General features: G+C 40.9%; 1 protein-coding gene across 1 annotated transcript; it reads left to right on the forward strand.

The window, feature by feature from the left end:
* The first annotated feature begins 205 nt into the window (after positions 1 to 205).
* Positions 206 to 16,838, forward strand: ddx41 (DEAD (Asp-Glu-Ala-Asp) box polypeptide 41). The gene is made up of 17 exons (XM_080746310.1): positions 206 to 360; positions 1,325 to 1,423; positions 1,927 to 2,077; positions 2,676 to 2,750; positions 2,978 to 3,038; positions 3,537 to 3,673; positions 3,815 to 3,887; positions 4,179 to 4,332; positions 5,951 to 6,087; positions 6,699 to 6,861; positions 7,849 to 7,980; positions 10,488 to 10,559; positions 11,426 to 11,522; positions 12,979 to 13,128; positions 13,243 to 13,314; positions 13,794 to 13,904; positions 15,797 to 16,838. The coding sequence occupies exons 1-17, from the start codon at positions 322 to 324 to the stop codon at positions 15,931 to 15,933; spliced, it is 1,860 nt and encodes a 619-aa protein (XP_080602436.1). The 5' UTR covers positions 206 to 321; the 3' UTR covers positions 15,934 to 16,838.
* Positions 16,839 to 16,926: the final 88 nt, after the last annotated feature.

Consider the following 16,926-nt stretch of genomic DNA (forward strand, 5'->3'; position numbering starts at 1 on the left):
CTGTGAAGTTGGCACCCCATATGATGAAAACAACAAGCAATCAACTCAAGCTGAAGCAAAGTTCAAATACCTCAAAATTGAACTCAATGCTGCCACCGTGTGGCAGAGTCAGGTTAATCTGGAAGCGCTCGGCTGCGAAACGCGTCCAACTCAAAATTGTCCCTGCAGCCTTTCCGTACAGAGTCAGACAGACGTCAGACGATAACTCTATGCTAACGTCGTAATCTTCTAGTAAACATGTGCATAGTAGAAACACACACAGGCTTATTTAACTACATTTAGACTCGATACAACGACATAAACAGCTCATTGTCATCCAGAATGGAAACTATAATGGAGGATGAAACCAGACCCAGAAAGGTAAGCTGTTTATTGTATGAAACTGTAGCCAAGTCAGCTAGCATGTAGCTACTAGGTTAGCCGTCACAGGATGTTATTGTGTTTTCTCTTTGGCCTTTTTGGCTTTAAAATATATTCTGGTTAATTTCAGTTCAATTAACTAAATTGTAACTGAATTGTGAAAAAATAAAGCGGGCTCGTGTTTTCTTTCTCCTTGTCTAACACATCCATTGATAGTCGTGTTTGTTTTGGGAGACCTGATGATGTAAAAACAAGTTTACAGTGCTGGAAAAAGTACTGCAATATTAGAAATACTGTTACAAGTCCAGGTAATCAAAATGTACCAAAAGTAGAAGAAAATACTCATTGTGGCTCCCATTTCATAAGTTTTCAAATCTTTTGAAAATAGATCTACAATGCATTTGAACATGCACTGTACTGTGTACATTATCAGAGATAAAACCGACAGATCAACTACTTATTGTGTATGCGTGCCATAATTACATTTTGAAGCAATATTGTTGAAATATCAGGCCTTTAAATGTCAACTGTTAAAACATGTCATGTATGCTTTACCTTATTTCAGACCATATTCTAAAGCATACATTTAATGTTTTACATTTTGGAAAGAAATAGACAATTTAACATTGAGGTGCCCACTCTTGGTTGGTTGAATACTTTATTAGCAGTTTCCAGAAAAAAAAGCACAGGAAAGTACAGTTCAAAATAAGTCTACTAAGAGTATTTAAACCCAAGAAGAAAGCCTATGGCGCCTTATTTTCATTGGGGTACTTTGTACTCAATTCATATATATTTTTTAACAGGCCAGTTTTGTATTGCAGCCACCTTAAGTGCTCTTTTAGACTTGAAGGAGAGTAGGGATTTATACTAAGCATACATTGTCAAGATGCCTCTCATCAGGGGCCAGACGACCCCATCATCCTGACCTGTTTGTTTCACACTGTTTGTGTTTCATCCGCATCAGAGGTCCAATGGGGAGGAGGATGAGGAGAGGAGGTCTGGAGCATCTGAGGATGATGACTACGTTCCATACGTCCCTGTCAAGATCAGGAAACATCAAATGGTGAGTACAAAATAATGTGACGTTTATAATGTACAGACAATGGGACACAGCTAGTCCTGTCATAATTATTACATAATCGTCTAATCGCAATTATTTGACATAATCGCAATTATTTTGTCATCGTTTCCATGTTGAAAAATGTTCATATATCTTCAAACATTTTCAAAAATATTGGTAATAGCAGATCTACAAGCTCACAACAACGCGTCGCTAGTTCCACTATCAATGTTCTTTTTTAAGTATGAAGTTGTCAAATATGTTAGTCATTTCTTTGTATATTTAGGTCATGTGTCATATCTGCCATGTGCAGCTTCAAAGCCTACAAGCCAAACAGGAATGTAATTGTCAACGACACAAACACAATTAAATCGTTAATCGCAATTATTTGAGTGACAATTAATCGTCATGTAAAATGTCATAATCGTGACAGCCCTAGACACAACAAGGGGGGCACTGTCATATTAACGTATTTAATGTGATCCTTGCGTCTTCTTCTTGCACAGCATCAGAAAATGCTGCGCCTGCGGGGGAAAGCGGTGGACGAGGAGCAGAAGGACAGTGGAGGAGAGCAGAGGGATGAGGACGAAGGCCTGGGTCCTCGCTCCAACGTCAGCCTCCTGGACCAGCACCAGGTCCTCAAGGAGAAGGCAGAGGGTGTGTAGAGCAGTGGCTTTCAAACCTTTTTCACTCGGCAGGTCACCCCTGTAAATAACCTTTTCATCCATGGCACCCCTGAATTGCACTGTACATTTTTGAGCGGTGCAAACCGCTCCTATAAGTGGCTGTGCGTGTGTCCGTAGCCTTTTTCCTCAGCGTTTTGCCATAGTAAAATGTGTGTGCGTAGCATCATGTTTGTCTAGTGATGTCATATGTCATATGTCTGTAGCCTTTTTCCTCAGCGTTTTGCCATAGTAAAATGTGTGTGCGTAGCATCATGTTTGTCTATTGAAAGTAGTGATGTCATATGTCGTATGTCTGTAGCCTTTTTCCTCAGCGTTTTGCCATAGCAAAATGTGTGTGTGTACTGTGTAGCATAGCCTGTACATCCTAGACTTAAATCCTAGTCTGAAGATGTTATGCAAGCACGACCACCGCTCACTTCACATTGGGTGTGATTTTTAGAATCTTACTGTATATCATATTGGAGAAATATCGGTTTCCATCAGAACTGACTGAAAATAACTTTATACTTGACGTTGAAGGTTTTTCGTTTTTAATAGCAGTCTCATGTATATTATGTGTCTGTTTACAGCACGTAAGGAGTCGGCTAAGGAGAAGCAGCTGAAAGAAGAAGAAAAGATTCTTGAGAGTGTTGCGGAGGGCAGAGGTACAATGATGACTGATAATATGAAAGAGCCTTGGATAGACTATATGTGTTGTTGTTGTGGTGCATGACTACGTCATGTGTGGGACCCGAACCCGAACCCAAAGTTTCTATTTTTTTAATGTATTTATTCTTGATGAAGCTGATTTAATCATCCAATTTACTCTGAATGTAACATGCTAAACATGAGCGCTTGCACAGTGAGTTACCGGAAACTATTTCTCCCTCAGCTCTGATGTCGGTAAAGGAAATGGCGAAAGGCATCATCTACGATGATCCCATAAAAACCAGGTGAGTTACGCACCCAAATAACTTTTGATTAATAGAAAATCGCAAGAACAACACCTAACGTGTCCTCCAACCTGACTGTCTGTCCTGCAGTGTTAATTTTGACAGCAAACCTTGATTTGGTTTTAGTCAGTCTTTTGAATACATTTTCATTTAGTTGTAGTCATATTTTAATCATCTGAAATGTTTTAGTCTAGTTTTAGTCAACTAAATGTCATAAGACTTTAGTGATGGTTTCGTAATGCCTGATTTTACACTTGTGAGCTTGTAGATCTGCTATTTTCAGAGCACATAACGCAAATGCAACCAAGCATAAAATTACTCGTCTTTTAGGTGATTTCTTCTCCACTAGTCCCTCACTAACAATTTAATCTAGAAATTGTCAATATGTTTGTCTTTATTACATTCTTATTTAGTTTTTGTTAGTGAAAAAAGGTAGCCGTGGAACATTCTTCGTCATAGTTTTTAGTCTCAGAAAATGACCCCTGCTGTCCTATGTAGCTGGAAGGCTCCGCGCTACATCCTGAACATGCCGGGCCCCAGACACGACCGCGTTAGGAAGAAGTACCACATCCTGGTGGATGGAGAGGGAGTCCCTGCACCCATCAAGAGCTTCAGGGAGATGAAACTCCCACCAGGTTGTTACCACTCACTGTTCCCACTAATTAATAAACCAGAACCCCACTCTGGTTGTGTGTCGATTCAACTTGTGCTAGACTAAAGATTCTAAGGAAAGAATAACCGTTATAAATACAACTTTATTTTTTATTTTTTTGCAGCTGTCCTGAAAGGGCTTAAAAAGAAGGGAATTGTGCACCCCACACCCATTCAGATACAAGGAATTCCTACAATGTGAGTATATCTCTACTTCCGTACGATCTCATTTTGAATATTTGAATTGAAGTGAAAATCTACAAGCTCACAACGCTGCACGAAGCGATGCGCTGTGAGCTTGTAGATCGACCAAGCAACTGAAGCAGCAAATTAAATAATGGGTTGATTTTCATTAATACAATCATGCTGTTTGTGAGTGCACCTCATCAGGCCGCATTCTACATTGATGCCATACTGCCGTCAAGGCAGACACAGTCCATGCTGTGAATTGACTAACTTGGTTTGTTTGTTTGGTGTGTGTGTTTGTAGTCTGTCAGGTCGGGACATGATCGGCATTGCCTTCACCGGTTCAGGAAAGACGCTGGTCTTCACCCTGCCCATCATCATGTTCTCTCTGGAGCAGGAGAAAAGACTGCCGTTCTGTAAGAGAGAAGGTCCTTATGGACTCATCATCTGTCCATCGGTAAGACATACTGGCTCTGATGACTGATGTCCACTTTATATATAGGTTGATTATGTAAAGCATGCTTAATGTCTCAAAGTCAATTAATTAAGTCTGCAAGGCTCTCATTTATCAACATTGCATACCAACAGAAATGTCCATAAACCATCTTTACGATTGTCTCCAAGCAAAGTATTAGATCGAACATTTTGTGATGTGATGTGATTAATCGTAGAACAGGAGAACTGTTACTAAACACCTGCCACCAAATGGAAAGAGGTATTGATGTATTGAACCAATGAGCAAACTGTAACTAAAACAGGATGATGGTTTGCTTCAGAATTGACGGCAAGTCTAATCGCCCATGCAAGATTTGTTGCACTGCTGAGTGTTCCAAAAGGAATATTTTGGTTCTTTACCTTGTTGACTAAAACCTTTCCCCCTCATCTTCATCCTGCTTGCTCCCTTGGCCCATGATGAATGTCAGCCACGATGACATTAGAACAGGGGTCTTCAGCGTTTTCAGAGGACCCCTTAGCACATACACAGCCATTTACAATATGCGTTTGCGCCTATACTGCCAGGAAATTATTAATTTTTCAGAGTCACAGTAGATCTCCCTTATATGCATGACATATTGGTAGGCTGTAGTCTATATAGTGTACACTAGATGTCGCCAGCGATTAAGGTCTCTGGCGATTGCTAGAAGGCCTCAAATTAGCAACCAGTCCATTCACTTAGCATTAGCGTTAGCATGGAACGGCCCGGGACCCGTGCACGCCATCCGCGCTCTTAAAAAAAAAAAAAAGTATCGACTATGTGCCTTAGATGCCCAATTGACGCACAGAGCCTTCAAACCGGATCAAGATCCGACGTTTAGAACGTGAGATAGAGCCGAGTTGCTGTAATGGTTTCCAATGTAAAATATATGCTCGGGTACATGATTGACACGCTCGATTTCCGGTTTCCGGCGATGACGTCACTTCCATCGCAGAATCCTTGCTGAAGCTTATATGAAGCTAGAATGGTCATTTATAGCTCAAAAAATTTCAAAAAAATACCAAAATCATCAGAAAATGATCCCCAAGGCGACGTTTGGCGATCTGGCACGGTTTGGCGTCCCCAAAATGGCGATGAAAGGCGATTTGGCTAAGAATGAGTTAGTTGAGAGAGAGATGAAGCAGGGACCCCCACGACCTGTTCATAGATTCCATATAGTTTGACAGCAAGATCATCAGTGTATTTTGGATTCGTGTCAATTTGTGTTTTCAGATATTTAACCACTTGAACCGTCAATACTCTATACTCTATACTCTTCACCAAAGCTCTTCCAAAAATAGCCGATCTACAAGCTCACAACGCCTCGCAGCGCGAGGTGTTGTGAGTTTGTAAATCTGCTATTTTTGGCTAGAGTTCACGGAATATGAATATATAGATATGGATATATTATATTATATACAAAAGCAGAAAAAAAAATTATATCAGTCAAAGATTTGGAGGACCCCCTGTAGTAACTCTGAGGACCCCCTTTGGAGGACCCCCTGTAGTAACTCTGAGGACCCCCTAGGGGTCCCGCCCGGATCCCCTGTTGAAGACCCATGCATTCGAAGAACCTAATGATGTTTATTTCACCCACCAGCGAGAGTTGGCGAGGCAGACCCACGGCATCATTGAGTACTACTGTAAGCTCCTGGAGGAGGAGGGAGCGCCACAGCTCCGCACGGCCCTCTGCATCGGAGGGATGTCTGTCAAGGACCAGATGGAGGTGGTTAAAAAGTGAGTGCTCTGTTTTCCCTTGGATGAAGTTGTAGCGTTGTTTGATGAATGTTTATAGTGGAGCTAGGGCTATCGCGATTATGACATTTTACATGACGATTAATTGTCACTCAGATAATTGCGATTAGCGATTAATTGTGTTTTTGTCAATTACACTTCTGTTTGGCTTGTAGGCTTTGAAGTTGCACATGGTAGATATGACACATAACCTACATATACAAAGAAATTACTGACATATTTGACAACTTTATACTTAAAAAAAGAACATTGATGCGACGCGTTGTGAGCTTGTAGATCTGCTATTTCCACTATTTTTGACAAAAAAATATATATCTGAACATTTTTCAACATGGAAACTATTATGACGATTATGAAAAATAATCACATTATGTCAAATAATTGCAATTAGACGATTATGTAATAATTGTGACAGCCCTAAGTGGAGCAGATTGCAGCCCCAAAAGTGTCAAAGAGACTAGATTTCTTTAGGGAGCATTGTTAGCCGTCCGAATAAAATAAATTACAAAACAATGTAAATAAGCAATCACCAAAAATCTGCTTGCATCAGCAGAACACTACATATATCTGCTTTAACCGTTGCTCTCCTACAGTGGCGTCCACATGATGGTGGCCACTCCGGGCAGGCTGATGGACCTGCTGCAGAAGAAGATGATCAGTCTGGACATCTGTCGCTACCTGGCTCTGGACGAGGCTGACAGGATGATTGACATGGGCTTTGAGGAGGACATCAGGACCATCTTCTCCTACTTCAAGGTCAGATTACGCTTTGTGATGGTCTGCTTCCAGGTTTCTCAAAAGTCCAGGGGTGCCTCAGAATACTTTGATAATATTTGGAGTTTATCAATATCACTTCAATTTAACCACCTATACTTAGTGAAACACACCTGAGTTGCACTGTACTTGCTGTGATCTATTTCAGCCTACAGTACACCAAGTCTCTTCACCTAAAATAGCAGATCTACTACTAGATCTGCTATTTTTTGGTGAATGTTCCCCCAGAATAGGGATGCTGGGGTTTAAGTGGTCAAGTATAAAAGTTACGTTCAGGCTGTCCTATTGGAAACAGATATTCTCACGTTTTCCTTGTGACATAATGTGTCTTTGGGGGAAATACCTAACTTTGTCATAAATCTAAGCTACTGTAAATTAACTCTTATACTGCTTTGGACGTTCCTGTTCGCCCCAATTCTCAAGAGACCTCCGCGCCAATACGGCGCTCGTTCGCGTTCGTTCGTTTACCTTGTTGAAGCTGATGAGGGGTCGCGCCGCCGTGTACTGTAAACACATTTTCCGCGGTGATGGTGTAAAAAATCCGTTATGCGTTAACATCAACGGAGACCAATTCACTTCCTTGTTGATTTCTCTGGCTGTGCGGCTCTGTGGCCAGTGACTGGTCTGAATGCACGGCAACACATAACAGGCAAATTCACATTCATTCTCGCATGACGCCGCCCTCTGCTGCCTGGCAGACCAAAGTGCACTATTGCACAATCAAAATAAATAAATAAATAAATAAATAAATGTCTATCTATCTACTATAACGTCGCAAAGGTAAGCCGCTTTTTGATGGCACCAGACCCAATAAATAAATAAATAATCTGGCAGTAGGAGAGTTAACAATGTAATTTAGGGGTGGCGTGGATGAAAAAGTTATTTACAGGGTTGCCCTGAGCCAAAGCTACCCTTTCAGAATTGACGTGTGAGTTTGTAACATTGTATTTGTTGTTCTTGTTGTTTTAGGGTCAGAGGCAAACCCTGCTCTTCAGCGCTACCATGCCTAAGAAGATCCAGAACTTTGCCAAGAGTGCCCTGGTCAAACCCATCACTATAAATGTTGGCAGAGCAGGTGCTGCCAGTTTGGATGTCATCCAGGTAGGTTCATTTTTTCACTGGAAGAAGACTAGACGTTTGAATGTGCAATACAGATACAAATGCCTTGCATTCTCATTTATGTCAAAGTGCTTCACACAAAACATTAGGCATTAAGAGACATATTTTACAAATAAGAATAGGTTCATATAAACTGGAAAGAGAAGATAATTGAATTACAGTGAGTAAGGAAAGTAAAGGGGTAGCAACAAACAGAAAGAACTACGCTTTGATTCAAAACAAGTGTGAGTTCATAAATGCTGTTTCTCCCAGTTTAATTCTAAGTGGACACAAGGCAGACCTGTCCCAGATAGGGATGAGACGATAAGCGATACTATCGTTTATCGTGATAAAAAACACTCAAGATAATCGTATCGTGGAGATTTAATATATCGTGATATCACCCTCCGTCATGCACTGGGATCAATTCACCTTTTATTTGCCGAGCTGCATATCCAGTACCACTTAAACCCTCTATAATTGGTAAAACATAATTATAATATACATACTTGATACAGATTGATTTTTTTCACTCTCTATCAAATGTCTATGTCAATGGCATTGTGACGCGTTGTGAGCTTGTAGATCGGCTATTTTTTGGCAAATGTTCCTCCCCAGGATAACGGATTTTGATTATCGTGATATCGTAAATCGCGATTTCTTTTTTTTTTTAACATCTGTTTATTAGTATTTTTCATTTTTAAAGACATATCGTCCATAGCAACTATGGAGAGAAAACATCATGACAAAACCAGGTTGGACCATATGACAGAGTAGAAAAAAACCTTATACCAATACAAAAGTCGAATATACATATATAAACAATAAAACAAAATTGACAGTTAAAACATAAATAATACTACAGCAATAATGACAAAACAAACAAGAAAGGAAAAAATAAACAAGACAAACAACAATCAAACAAACAAACAAACAAATGGCTGATGGCGGCACGCGTCCCCGGAGATAGGCGAACAGCATACAGAGTAATCACACGTTGTACTTGATCAGTAAAAGTTAGCAGGTGACCCTAGGGGGCGACTAAGCACTGTCTACTCTTTTCAGGGACTCTAAAAGGCGCAGGATAGGTGACCATATTTTTTGGAACTGGGGCTCCCTATCTGTGAGGACAAATCTTACTCTCTCCAGGTGCAGGACTCCGCCTAGTTCCTTTATCCACATGTCAATGGATGGGGGTTTAACTGATTTCCAGGCTTGAAGGATTAATTTCCTGGCGAGCAATGTAGAGAGCCTAACAACTTGATTCTCCCGGTTGTTTTGGGCCCACCCTGGCTCCAGCACCCCGAAGAGCGCAGTTAACGGAGCAGGAGGGAGTTCCCTCTCATAAGCTTTCCCAAGAAAGTCAAAAATTTGGTTCCAAAAGTTTTGCAACTTATGACATTGAACAAATTGATGTGCTAAGGTACCTTGCTCAATAAAGCATTTGCCACACAGGGGAGAAGAATCCTTAAATAATTTATGCACTTTAGTCGGGGAGAAGTGTAATCTGTGAATGATCTTAAATTGGATGAGGCCATGCCTGACATTAATAGAGCTGTGATGAATATTGTCAATACACTCCTCCCACGTTTCGTCCGAGATATCAATACCTAGCTCTCTTTGCCAGTTCTCTTTGAATGGGAGAGAGGGTAGACTAGACAAATCTTGCAAAGTTGCATAGTATTGCGAGACTGCACCTTTACCAAAGGAATCGACTCTCATTATGCTCTCTAGTGTCGGATGACGAGTCTTTTGTTCAAATTGTGGGACATGAGTTCTGAAAAAGTTTCTAATCTGTAAGTATCTAAAAAAGTGTGATGCCGGAAGTTGACACAACTGCTTGAGTTGTTGAAAAGAAACAAAATGGTCATCCCTATACAAGTTACTTAAGGATTCGATTCCTTTTTCCCTCCAGAGACGAAAAACTGGGTCGGTCAGGCCTGGTTTAAAGGCATGATTGCCACAAATGGGAGTGTACATATACAATTTGGGAGCTTTTATCAATTTTGAGATTTGAGACCAGATTTTAAGAGAATGCTGAATTATAGGGTTATGACTATAGATATCCTTCTTAAACTTAACAGGACTATTTAGCAGTGCGGGTAGGCACGTGCCTGTGCACGACAAGTGTTCCATTCTTAGCCAGGAGGGCATACTTTCAAGGTTATAGCCTGGGTAACAGTCAAACCATTGAGTAATAAAATTTAAGTTAGCTGCCAAGTAATATAGTCTGAATTGAGGGAGACCAAATCCACCCTCACTCCTACTTTTGCACAGATGTAGACGAGAAATCGCGATTTCTTTTGTCACAATAATCGTGATATGAAATTTTCATATCGTCCCATCCCTAGTCCCAGATGACTTGATGGGTCTGAATGGTTCACGATACAAAACGAGATCACAAATGTATTTTATCCCTGAAAGCCATTCATCGCTTTATAAACCAACAGCAGGATTTTGTGTGAAATTGATGTCTCCGCTGGACTTAAAACTATTCCTTGTGTGTGCAGGAAGTAGAATACGTCAAAGAGGAAGCCAAGATGGTCTACCTGCTCGAGTGTCTTCAGAAAACACCACCACCAGTCAGTATACTGTCCTCATATGTAATGAAAGCAGGGTTCCCACGGTCATGAAATTCCTGGAAATATTTTGAAATTAGAAAAATATTTTTCCAGTACTGGAAAGGTTTTGGAATGTATCAAGGGTCCTGGAAGGTCCTGGAAAAATAGTTATGCATTGTCTTTGGTTATTGATTTTGTTAATACCTCTGAAATGAATGACAAATTAAATATGGGCCAAATTGTCAAATATTAGAGGCAGAAATTATGAAAATAGCAGATCTACATGCTCACAACGCCTCACAACGCGAGGCGCTGTGAGCATGTAGATCTGCTATTTTCACAATAGAAACACGTTATACAAAATGTGTCAACTCTTAGTGCTCATCAGGGTGCCGGGTCCCCAGTTAAAATATGATTATTTCGGGGGTCACAGCCTGAAAAGGTTGAGAACCACTGGCATACACTACCTGTCTTTGGGCATTGTGCATAGGGGTAAGCGACTTGTTATTGAGCTGAATTATTGTTATATAGTCCTGGAAATTGGGTTAAATATTCTGGAAAAGTTTTGGAAATTAATTGGTAAAAATGTGTGGGATCCCTGACTGTACTTAGGGCTGTCACGATCATCATGACATTATACGTGGTGATTTAACAGTCAAGCAAATAATTGCGATAGAACCCCATTTGGGTTCTTGTTGCTATGTACAGCATATAGCAATATAATGTTTTTGTAATTTTTGAATAACTATTTGAAGTTTGTCAGAAAATGTAGGTCGTGATTTAGAAGACGATAAATGTATACAGATGACAATTGTGACAGACCTAAAAGTACAACGTTAAAGGTCCTTCTGTGTGAAACTGGGACGGTTCCTCTTTCATAATGGCAGGTGCTGATGTTTGCTGAGAAGAAAGCAGATGTGGACGCCATCCACGAGTACCTGCTTCTAAAAGGAGTTGAGGCTGTGGCCATCCACGGAGGGAAGGGTAAGAACAAGCTTCTGTTTTTTTATAGACAATGAATCTACAAGCTCATAATGCATCACAATGTGTCTTGAGCTTGTAGATCAGTGCTTTTTTTCCTTTGGTGCTATTGTTTTTGGCAATTTTCATCTATGACATTCCCAATATAGGCATGCCAGTGTTACGAGAGGCAATTAAAAGCATAAAAATTAAATACAGACTTGATTAATAACGTGGATTTACAAAAGAAACGGTTCTAAATATATTATTTAAATAAAAGGTGACACAAAGGCAATTCAAGGTACAGCTTTACAAAACAACAAATGCAGTGTAGACCATAAAAGTTTTCAGCCTTAATCTAAAAGTATTCAGGCTCAGATTCTTGGGAAGTTTGTTCCAACTACAGTGTGTGTGTCATGATAACTAACCACTGCATCAGCATGTTTAGTTTGAACTCTGGGAGTAGTTGGTAGACATTTTAATGGTCTATACCCAGCAACAATACGACGGCCAGACAGCAACAATACGATGGCCAGACACTATTAGTTTGATGATAATGTCTCTCACTATTCAAGGCAGTCGGGCTATCCTTACACTTTCCTTTAAATTAGTCCTTTACTCCCCCCAAGCGACCAATGACGTGAACACAAATGAAGATTTAAAGCTCGCACTACATGCTCCTTCCAATTTTGAAACTTTTTTCTTTTCTTTTCTTCTTCCGGAAAGGGAGGTGATATAACTACATTTCGACGTCATTCAGAACTTTTGATTATTATTGTTTTCCTGCTGCACTAACTGACTCCCAGAAACTAGTTCATAAATCCCGCCCGAAGCTGATATTTTCCGACATTGGAAGGAGCATGTTTTGAGCTTTACAACCTTGATTTGTGCCATAGCGGCTGATATTCCAGTTCTGCATTGGTGTGCAAAAAAAGTGCTTGATTCAAATCTGTTGCCTCCCAGTTGAAACTCGGACTGGTCGTTGGCGTCATTTATATAAAACATTTGATTTTTAACTATTGTAATCTGGACAAATTTGAACGTGTTTCTTTTTACATTTTGACGTCCTATCCTTGCTCGATGGCAAGTGCATGGACCTTTATGACATGTGTTTGTCAACGACTGTAATCTGCATGTTTTCTCACAATTTTAAATATATTTTAGTGTGTTCAGTCTCTAGAGTGATATCTATCTTGAATTAATTTGAGAGTGGAACTGGAAACGCATGCTCTATTTGATGTTTTAATTTGGGGTCATGCTAGTGAGTGGTGACTTCAGAATCACCAGATTTTGGAGAGGGCCTCAATATTTCTCCCTGTAGTTGCTAAGCATTACCACCAGAGGTCATCAAAGCATGTCTGTCACATCCTGTCCTGCCTCATAGATGTGTCCCAAAGGCAAAGTGCTGTATTCATTCTAATCAGACACTGTCACTGTAAATGACCCTGAATGACAATGTGATGTTCACTGATGTCTTCAGATCAGGAGGAGAGAACGAAGGCCATTGAAGCATTCAAGGGGGGCCAGAAGGACGTTCTAGTGGCCACAGACGTGGCTTCCAAGGGTCTGGATTTCCCGGCTATCCAACACGTGGTGAATTATGACATGCCCGAGGAGATAGAGAACTACGGTGAGGGAATAATGTCTGTGTGATGCCAGGAAATGCTTAAAATGTGTGAAAAACTGAGTTTCCCCTAATATGATTATGATATAAAACTAAATAAGTTGGTATTTTCGTTTTCAGTCCACAGAATTGGACGAACGGGCCGTTCGGGGAAAACTGGTATCGCTACCACATTCATCAACAAAGGCTGCGGTGAGACACGACAAAACACAAAATAAACATACAAATCGTTACTGTCTGGCAGAAACCGGAAAGAAAAGTCCCCCCCCTCCCCTCCCCCCGTGAATGAATGCCCCTCCTACCTTATCATACAAGAGTGTCACATAAAAGCATTGAAAAGAGCAGATCTACAAGCTACAAAGCTTGCTATTTTCATTATTTTTTTTATTATTTTAATGTAAACAATAATACAAAGGAACCGTGTTGAACATCATGAAGTATCTGAGACTGACACAGTATGTCCATATATGGGCATTCCAAGATATGGGATTAAAATTGATGACATCAGGGATCCATATATGGGCATAAAAGGGACTAGGACGGAATTCATTCAAGTGTGACTCGCGTCACGGCAAACACACTTGCAGTTACCCAGAATTGCATCTCTCTTAGTTGGTATTGCTCATTGTTGGTCTCTGAACACGTGTTGTACGTTGTTCTGCCACCACCAGATGAGTCAGTGTTGATGGACCTGAAGGCCCTGCTGATCGAAGCCAAGCAGAAGGTTCCTCCTGTCCTCCAGGTGCTGCAGACCGGAGACGAGACCATGCTGGACATCGGAGGTGAGCCTCTTTCTCCACAGTCCCTCGCTGATGTCTCTCTTCTCTTCCTTTTTCTCCATAATGTCTCTCTTCCTCTCCGTCTAACTTGTAGTTCATCTCTCTTCCTCTCCGTCTAACTTGTAGTTCATCTCTCTTCCAACCTGGAGATAACGCACTTAAGAGTCTTTTTTCACTCTTTACCAAATCTCTTTGCCAAAAAATAGCCGATCTACAAGCTCACAACGCGTCGAGTTGTGACCCATTGGGAGCTTGTAGATCGGCTATTTTTTGGCAAATGTTCTCCAGGATAATGGATGTTGGGGATATTTTGATTATCGCGATCATAAATCGCGATGTCTTTGGTCACAATTATCGTGATATGACATTTTCATATCGTCCCATCCCTGCTAGTACTCTCAACGTCTCTCTTCCCCTCCATATAACTTGGAGCTCCTCTCACATTTACCACACAAAACGGTTCTTTGTGAACCAGTGTTTACTTTCTTCAGGCTCCTCGTCCCTCAGTCATGCCATGTGAGAACTATGTTCACACAAGAAATAATGAACACACATCAACCAAATGAAAATACAATGACGTAGAACTGTGCAGTGAGCAGGTTAACGATTCCAACAAACTCAAGAAATCAAGCAAAATAGAAGACCTTGTTGGCCACTTGTTGTGGAAAAAACGTCTGTCCTTGACTTCAGACATCATCAATAACTTTTGGACAATGACTTGCATATTATTATTTACTTTAGGAACATTGGTATACGACAAGGAATGTTAAAGTTACTACTAATGGGGGGAAAAAAACAAGGCTTGTACTCCTGTGCCATTGCTGATGTTGTTTAAAAAAACTCAATCCTATTTTTTCTGATGTTGGGCAAAAAAAGACAAACACTTTTATTCCACAAAGCGTTGACGTTGCGAAACGAAGACTTAGAATTTCACCGGCATTACATTTTGCTTTTGTGTCACAACACATTTGTGAGCGCCTATAGTGACATGCCCAGAATGCAGATGGTGACGCTGACAAGTGATAGACTAGGGTAAAGTGCTTACGTGGTTAATATGCAGACAAATGTGAGTCCATTGGCCAGTTCGGCTTGACAGCGTGAAGTATTTCAACAGGATGAGACAGACGCACACGTGTGTAGGAGGGGTTTTAGTGCTCTGCGTGTGTGTGTGGGTGTGTGGCAGACTGTGGCTTTCCTGAGCACTACTGGCATTACTGTGCCAGGGTTGCACATACATGAGAATGCTGGGCAGTGCAAACAGTTTGTGTGCAACAAAGGAAAAGAACATAATCTATAGAATAATCGCAAAAAGAATAATTGATAGTTGCAGTCCTGCAAATGAGTGTAGCAACTGCGATGTGTGGAAATATACATTGCATCATAAATGCCATCGTGATCTAAAAGCGTAGGACACATGTAACAATGTCTATACGTTGCACGCACATCCTCCTCCCACTAAGTCACTCATAAGTCATAACCAACAATTTCTTAACAAACACGTACATCAAGTAAACCACATGCAAGTAAAACCCCCAGACAAAACCACACTTATATGTACCTAGGTTGAAGTGGCATCAGCTTGAGTAACCAGGACTTATATCTCTGTTACGATGTGCTAGACTTGCAGTCCTCGAACAGTTTACATTTCAAGAACCCCAATAACTCTTGAGTTACAGACCTGCAAGGGTCCATTTAGAACGCCCTCAAGCAACCCTGAGGAGGGTACCTGTACCGCCCTTTGAGACGCACTGCGCTAGACCCCTGGGAGATTGATTGCAGAGTTTCACAAATTAGTAGAAGTCCATCTAGTCCAGTTCTGTGCAACCCTGCCAAATTCAGTGTGTGAAGAGCCCTTGGTTCCTGTCCTAACTTGCTGTTTGTCTCTGCTTTCACAGGGGAGAGGGGCTGTACGTTCTGTGGTGGTCTGGGTCATCGTATCACAGACTGTCCCAAGCTGGAGGCCATGCAGACCAAACAGGTGACCAACATCGGACGCAAGGACTATCTGGCTCACAGTTCCATGGACTTCTAAGACTTCTGAGGGATTTTGTTAACGATTCACTGACACTCGATGAGGAAAAACAGAGGCTTTTTCTTTTGAGGGATTTTGTTAACATGGATGATTCACTGACACTCGACAACAGAGACTTTTCTTTTGAGGGATTTTCTTTCCCTGGATAATTCTCTGGTAGTGATACCGAAGTAGCCAATCTACAAGCTCACAACACTTCACAGTGTGATGTGTTGTGAGCTTTTATATACAGTAGACGAATCCACAGAGTACTGCCGTGTAGGCAAGCATAAATGAGGTTTCGCGGCGCGAAGTTTTGAACACCGCAAAACACCTCAGTTATGACTGCCTATGTTGTTTCTTTGTGCATGCACGGACATGGACTGAGTATGCAGGAAGGACCATGTTTAATTCCAATGCTTTTATACATTTCTTTCTTTACTATTGTTCGCCTTTGTTTCACTGGGATCCAAGCAGCTCCGTTTGTTCAAATTAGCCAAAACGTTTAACTGGCAAATGCTTGAATTCTGTAATGTCTATGCGCTCTGTGGATTCTTCTATAGGCTATGTTTGGAGTGGTACACCGTTGTACAACGAAGTAGAACTCAGGCATACCCCTATGAGGTAATTTCTTTACAAGGACTTTTTACTGATACTGATACCATACTCGAGAAAACGACAACTCTGAGGAATTTGTATAGTCATCTGCATCACCGGCAAAGGAAGTGTATATTTTTTGAATGATTGCTTAGCAGAGAACACAGGTCTGCTCTGCAAGATAAAGAACTCTTCCTAGGAGGAACAACTTGCAGAACACCATTCTTTTATTTTGCTGTTTCACCATACTTTCATTCTGAATACATGTTGCTTTTGTAAAATACATTTGTCATGATGATGTGACCGTAAATAAAACGACACCCACGGTATCCTTTTGCTAAAGGGTGTTGCTGTAGCGTCGACCACAGCAATGCAAAGGGAAGTGTGTCCGAGCGTGAGGAAGTAGTCGTAAAACTG

This window comes from Nannobrachium achirus, assembly GCF_963921795.1.
Source record: "Nannobrachium achirus genome assembly, chromosome: 17".
NCBI classification, from domain to species: domain Eukaryota; kingdom Metazoa; phylum Chordata; class Actinopteri; order Myctophiformes; family Myctophidae; genus Nannobrachium; species Nannobrachium achirus.

Excerpts from the sequence above, each read along its gene's own strand:
- ddx41 (XM_080746310.1), top strand. The coding sequence starts at position 322 with ATGGAAACTATAATGGAGGATGAAACCAGACCCAGAAAG. Across the intron at positions 11,523-12,978 it reads GGCCATCCACGGAGGGAAGG|ATCAGGAGGAGAGAACGAAG; the intron begins GTAAGAACAAGC and ends TGATGTCTTCAG. Across the intron at positions 13,129-13,242 it reads CGAGGAGATAGAGAACTACG|TCCACAGAATTGGACGAACG; the intron begins GTGAGGGAATAA and ends TTTCGTTTTCAG.